General features: G+C 40.3%; 1 protein-coding gene across 2 annotated transcripts; it reads right to left on the reverse strand.

The window, feature by feature from the left end:
• Positions 1-3,037: 3,037 nt before the first annotated feature.
• LOC149817983 (uncharacterized) lies at positions 3,038-6,586 on the reverse strand. 2 transcript variants are annotated; one of them, XM_089985067.1, is made up of 6 exons: positions 6,433-6,586; positions 4,367-4,496; positions 3,789-3,977; positions 3,576-3,634; positions 3,336-3,423; positions 3,038-3,247 (listed from the first exon to the last, which is right to left on the reverse strand). In XM_089985067.1, the coding sequence occupies exons 1-6, from the start codon at positions 6,523-6,525 to the stop codon at positions 3,153-3,155; spliced, it is 654 nt and encodes a 217-aa protein (XP_089841193.1). In that variant the 5' UTR covers positions 6,526-6,586; the 3' UTR covers positions 3,038-3,152. The 2 variants fall into 2 exon arrangements, with proteins under 2 accessions (XP_089841193.1, XP_089841192.1); XM_089985066.1 differs by having other exon boundaries at positions 3,786-3,977.
• Positions 6,587-6,669: the final 83 nt, after the last annotated feature.

Here is a 6,669-nt window from a genome sequence, read left to right on the forward strand (position 1 = left end):
TTGTTGTTGTTGTTGTTGGAAAGGACAAGAGAAAAGGCAGGAGTTATTTTATTAATTTCAAGATAAATGAATAGGTTAGGTCCACACCATCTTGTCTAAGGGTTCTCAGGTTTGGATGCCATGGGAAACATCTAGAGCTGGTAAAGTAGCAGAAAGAACCGAACATCAGGTGTTCAAGCTCGACTTGTTTTTGTGGCTAAGTCTAGCTGAGCTCAAGCTCATGATGAGCTTAAGCTAAATGAACCAGGCTCACCTAGCTCATTTACAAAAAGTGCATTATTCAAAAGCTGGATGTAATGAGATTTGAACTCTAGATCTTATTGAGCCAAGCTGAAGCCGATTTTTTTTTATAGACAATAAAAGATAAGATTCGAAATGAGGAGATACGTAAGAAGTTAGGCGTTGCACCCATTGAAAATAAGATGAGAGAGAATCGTTTACAGTGGTTTGGACATATTCGACGAAGGCCTAATGATGCTCCAGTTAGAAGAATGAAGAAATGAGAAAATATATTAGTTAAAAGAGGTCGGGGTAGGCCTAGGAAGACATGAATGGAGGTGATAGGAAAGGATATGAATGCTTTGAACCTCACCGAGGACATGACATTGGATAGAAATGAATGGAGGAGAAGGATTCATGTGGAAGACACAGAATGATGTTCTTTGTTGGTTCATATCGCTGACCCCAATTGTTTTGGGATGAAGGAGTAGTTGTTGTTGTTGTATAGACAAGCTGGTGTTAGCAGACCCCCCCCACCAGTTATACAACCATACCATTGAGATTTGAACTTGCATGGTCCCAGTCACAACACAAGTTGACGTGCACTAACTTCACTTACCAGACAAGCGGATAGAGAAAAATGCAGAGTTTCAAAGCTGGAAGCAATAGATTTTGAAGTCTAAACTTATTTCTTGTAAGCCAAACATTTTGATCATGTTCAACTTGCCAAGACTATTTTAAGAGATTGAACGAGCACATTAAAAGCCAAGCACTAGCCGAACCATCAACAGCTCATCTCGTTTTTCAGCCAACCATGAGTCGGGTTTGGGTCAAGGTTTTAGGCTCAGACCCATTAGCTATCAGGACAAAACCCAGCACGTTATATACATAGGTCGGCCCAAGTAAGCCCACGGGCTACCAGGCCGACCCAATGGGCCTGAACTACCTAATTACTTTTTCAGTAGCTACTAGTTGCAAAGTAACTTGGTAACTATTACTATTTACCTAATCAGTTGCACTGATTATACGAAAAATAAAAAAAATAATTAGATGTGTGCATTAATTTGCTTTCGGAATTATAGGAATTAGTTTACTAACTCCCTTCCAAAATAACCTATAAATGGGTTTGGGCCAGGTTGAACCGAGCAGCTGAACATTGGTCTATTGGGCCAATGAGCTGGGTCATAGGCTGCTCTTCAAATCCAAGCCCGTTATGAACTGGGTCAAAACCTGACCCATTATCGGACGTGTTTCTTTCACATCTAAGAAGAATGAACATGTCCAAAAACCAAAGAGATACGGACGAGAAGAGAACCGGTCAAAAGCGGACCTAGCGCACGGGTGTGTAGCTTTCAGAGGTGGGCCAGGGCCACGTAGGCATGGTGGTCGTGGGGGCCCACCTAGGGTTTTCCTAGCTGACCACGTCTGTCTGCGGTCCCGTTGCCATTTAGAGTAAAAAATATGCAATGTCGTTTCCTTCCTGTTAAGTGGGGACCACCAAAGAGAACGCATGTGTGGTTCATATTCAATATTACCAACTTTTCATAATGTTGAATATTACAGGATATGAGAATACCATAGTTATAGATCTTTACAGGCAAGCTGGGGGTTAGGCAGACACCCACCAGTTACACAACTAGGGGTGGGCAACAGCCCAGCCTAGGCCCATTTAGAGCTCGGCCCATCGGGCTTTAAGTGTGGCCTAACCCGGAGAAGGCCCAACCTATTTACTAACAGGCCAGGCTTTGTCCCGGTTTTTAACGGGTTCGGGTTTGAAGAACAGCCCATGACCCAGCCCATTTGCCCAATCGGCCAATGTGAAGTGACCCAACCCGGCCCAAACCCAACTTATTAGTTCAACTACTTGGTAAATAATAAATAACTAACAAGTTTTCATGTACCCAACTAATTATCTTTCTAGTTTTCATAAATTAATGCAACTAATTAGGTAAATAATAATAGTTACTAAGTTACTATGCAATTAATTATTTTTTAAAAATTTTATATTATTAAAATTTAATAAATAGTGCAAACGTGTCGACCCGACTCAATAGCCTACGGTCTGACCCAGACACGGCCCATGTATATAACGGGCTGGTTTCAGACCGATAGCTAACGGACCCGGGCCTAAAACCTTGACCCAAACTTGTCCCATGGCGAGCCGGGTTGGCCTGGCCCATCAATCCGCCCAGCCCGTTGCCCACCACTATACACAACATACCATTGGGTTTTGAACTTGCAACGTCCCAATACATGGTGACGTGCACTAACAGCTCCTGCCAAATAAGCGGAGCTCGCATTGGTACCATAGTTATAGATCTTGTTATCGAGATTTGCTCAACAAAGCAAACCTCGTGATGAACTAAAAAAATTGTTTTTCTTCAAAATATTACATAAATAACATGATAACATCGTGATAAAAATGCAATGTTTTCAAGATAGACAATTTTTTTTTTTTTTATGATGAAGGAACCCCCTTCCAGAACCGGGTCACTCAATGGGCCTGCCTCCCTTTGAGAATATCAGCAATTAATGAACCCCCCCTCCTAAATAGTAAACCCTGGGTGGGTGCCCTAATCCACAAAGGCCACCCACTAAGCACACCACCGGTTCTAGGCAAGACGGGGGACGGGGTGGGTGCCCTAATCCACAAAGAGCCGCCCCAGTTGTTTATCAAACAAATGAGTAGTACGTGTTTGTGGAACGGCCATTGTTCATGATGAAAACATTGTGTTTTCTTAAGGTGTAAATGGGCAACCAAATGAGGAGTTTCTAGCCTTGAATGGAAAAGCATGGACTTCACAACACTAAACAACAATTGCAATTTAGAAATTAAATTATGTTTATTTAAATGAGAAGTGATCATGAAACTTCAAGATTCAGCAGACAATGAACCAAATACTATAAATTTATGTTCCCATGATCAAGTAATGTTACTTGAGATCAACCTCCATATCTCTTTGAATTCGTTGAAAAGCAGCCATCATTTTTGAGCGTGCATTCGCTAGCTTCACAATGGTTTCTAGTGCTGCAAAAAAATGTTTAAGAATACAGAATAACTCAATCAAAAGTAGCAGGAAAAGGAAGATGAAGTATTGGTGGAGGTGTCAATGAACCTGTCTCGAATGAAATTTGGGCACCTCTAAGCTTTGGGGAGACCAAAACTCCATAAACAGACAGCAATTTCGATCTTTGCTTCTGGACCTAATCAAGGAAGAATAACATGAAAAATTGAAACCAGTTGTTCCACAAATCAAGGGCATCTCCACTATGCTATTAAGTCAACAGCATAATCAAAGTGGAAAGAGAGACGATCTGCACTTTATCCAGACCAGAACACACAGAGGATTGCACACCTGAGCATCGGAAGAAAGTGAAACTTCATCAATTGCTGATTGTTCTGTGTGGCAGTCCTCTAGTAAGAGCATGCAACAGACACGTTTTATTAATTACTATGTAGATTCCATAACGAGTTGGATGGATCTTCTCATTGACTAAAGAATGCCAGCGTAAACAAGAAAGAAACAAAAAAGAAAAACTCAGTTCACAATAAATTGTGATATTACCACCAGAAAATCGGGATGGAGCCCGGCATCGCAACAGTGCACTGTCAGACTTGTGCTGCACATGTGCTTGTGGCTCTGATTGACTAGGAGGAGGACTTCCATTGTCTGTGGATTCCCATTTAGAAAGAGTAAAAAAAGAATGTCCTAGAGATGGTTGACTGTCAATCCACTCTTCAACTTCAGCAGTCTCATCTGTTTATTTGAACATCAAAGTAACAGAATTAGTACATTGAACAAAGAAATCATGGTCAAGTCCATCATGAAGTCTACAAAGATTAAACAGCAAGGTTATGAGCATAGACCTCTCACTTAGGGGTGGACATTTATGGAAGATCAATGGGACTCTGGGAAGGCTTGACCCACCACTAGTCCAACCCAACCCTTATCAGCCTCAGGTTGGACCAGGGCCTTATTGGGCCAAGACTCAGGAATTGGGCCCACATAAATGTTTAACCGGACACAAGATGGCCCAATTTGCCTGTGTAAATGTATTTTACCCAGACTCAAGATGGCCCAATTTGCATTCTGGCTAGGTCATGCCCTGATCTAATCAGGTTTCGGGTTTAAATCCAAAAAAATACCTGACATACTTTCATCTTCTAACTTTACATGCAAAGTTGCAGCAGCAGGGTGTGGTTTGAGGTCAAAAACTGCACTAGTTACCCGAGAAGTGCCCATGGAATGTCGTGCACTGGCTAGATCCAGCCATCCCTGCATATAGAATGTTAAAGATGGATGCTAGAGACTATGAATGTAACATGTTCATGTAATTACCAGGAAAACAGTGTTGGAAAATGTAAACAGGGGATTATATGCAGATCAAGGAAGAAGATCAAGTCTCATATATTCTAGTAAACACAATTAAATCAACAACAGAAGTCACTCAAAAAACAATCATTTTTAAATATCAGTAGCAACCCAAGACATGATACAACATTCTTCTATAAGCAAGCATTTTTCCAACCAGTGAATTATTTATTCCCTCGGTGGATCTTGCTCACACAAGACCTTGGAATAGTTAAACCAAAGAACAGGTTCCTTTGAAGGCACATCTTAATCCCAGGTAAGCTCCCCGGAAAGCTGAATCTTTCACTCTCGTCCATGTGTCCAGTCATTCTCCAATGTCCTGCTTGCATATGGAACCAGTTTCTGTAGCCATCTAATAAATCTAGCTTAAACTTCAAACAGAAGCCTGAAGTCATGGAAATCATGAATATTCATCATTGCCAAAAGATGTTGGAGGTTTGACTTGAACAAAAACTTCTAACAAGACAAAAATACATCTCACTGCATATTTAAGTGTCATGATAGTACCCAATGCCCAGCCCCTGCTCCCCCCACCAGTGTATTTCTTGATACTCCACATGGGAACTCATTAATCTACGCACTCCTTGTGCCACTTCTAATGTTCCTGGTTGCATAGTTACCAGATGCCATAATGAATCGGAGATCCTATCATACATGACTACATCGTATGAAATGATTAGATATCATTCTTGTCAAAGTTGTTTACTACGCCATCATTTTTTAAACCCCTCAGGTTTTAGAGATTGAATGCTCTCCAATAATGTTGCATTCTTTCAGTCCTAGTGCATTATACTTGCTCTTCTTTTTCAAGACATACTCCACTTTGTGCACCATCCACTTTATCCTGCCAAATATATTCTGTTTCACCCATAATTAACTTTTTCTTGCAGAAAAAAAAGAAAAAACACACGATGCACTTCACTAAAGGATGCATATCTGCATCTATAAATTGAGCAATAAATATAAATTCTTTTAACAAATATTAAGAAGAATAAATAACACAAAAAATATAAGATCATCCGAAGACAACCACTCACGTGAGTTGCATCTGAACCTACCAAAATCCAGTGATCCATTGTGTACATCTAAAGAACTCATGTCACTTTCTAACACCCCCCTAAGTGGTTTGTCTACAAAAAATGTGTGCCTTTTACAACTCATTCACATATCTGAGAACCAACTTTTTATGTTGGCCATCATACTCATCCGCCATTTATACTATTTCTTAGTTACTCAGACATCCAGCATGCCCATTTCAGCACTTGTTGATTAAGCAATTGGACCACTTCCTAGTTTTAGTCACGTAACAGTTTATCGATTTCCTATTGGCTTGATTCATCATAAACTTACGTCAGCAGACTGTTGTGTTGGGTAGACAAGTAAAACCAAAGATAAGGCAAAATTTTAGAAGTCAAAGGTAAAAACTTATAAGCTAGAGCAATGTATCTTCTAAAATAACAATGTGCTGAAAAAACAGAACTAAGGAAATTCAAGTTGCCATCCCAACCAACACTATCTCACCTACTAAATAAGCACTACCCATGAGCTTGCATGAAGACAAGGCCCAAAAAAAAAAACGAATAGGAGGAATTATTGTTCAAAAGTACACATTTCCTTTAATCATTTAAACAAACACTTGGCACGCGTTGACATGAAATTGAGACATTCTCAAAGAAAACGAGAACCAATGGCGCTTCTCTCTTAATCTTTTCAATCCAAATGTTTGAATGGTATGAAATTATGAACGAATCAAATGATAGGTAACCGATTGAACAATCCATAACTAATGTACCAACATGAAAATAAACTAGAACGAATCTCTGCAAATTCATCAGAATACCTGCCGTAGCGTAGAAGACAACGAATCGAAGAGGGTGAGGTAGTCGTCCATAGAGTCCAGGAATTGCAGGACGTCGAGGGATGGATCACTCATCTTCGCGTTCGTCACTCGATTCCGGAAATGCCAATGTCGGTGTTCTGAAATTACCTTCGAAATTTTCCAAAAAGCCGACTGGGTTAAGAAAATATTTCTAAAACAGCTGCCTCTTCCAACCACAATGCCTTAACCGTAGTTAGC

The sequence above is a fragment of the Nuphar pumila genome, chromosome 13, assembly GCF_984573655.1.
Source record: "Nuphar pumila chromosome 13, dmNupPumi1.hap1.1, whole genome shotgun sequence".
Taxonomy (NCBI): domain Eukaryota; kingdom Viridiplantae; phylum Streptophyta; class Magnoliopsida; order Nymphaeales; family Nymphaeaceae; genus Nuphar; species Nuphar pumila.

What these genes read in the sequence shown, in the direction of transcription:
- LOC149817983 (XM_089985066.1), bottom strand. Translation starts at nt 6,525, where the DNA reads ATGAGTGATCCATCCCTCGACGTCCTGCAATTCCTGGACTCTATGGAC. An exon ending in TGTCTTCTACGCTACGGCAG is followed by an intron (nt 4,497 to 6,432) that starts GTATTCTGATGA and finishes TTCTATATGCAG; the next exon opens with GGATGGCTGGATCTAGCCAG. An exon ending in TCCATCCCGATTTTCTGGTG is followed by an intron (nt 3,635 to 3,785) that starts GTAATATCACAA and finishes TGCTCTTACTAG; the next exon opens with AGGACTGCCACACAGAACAA.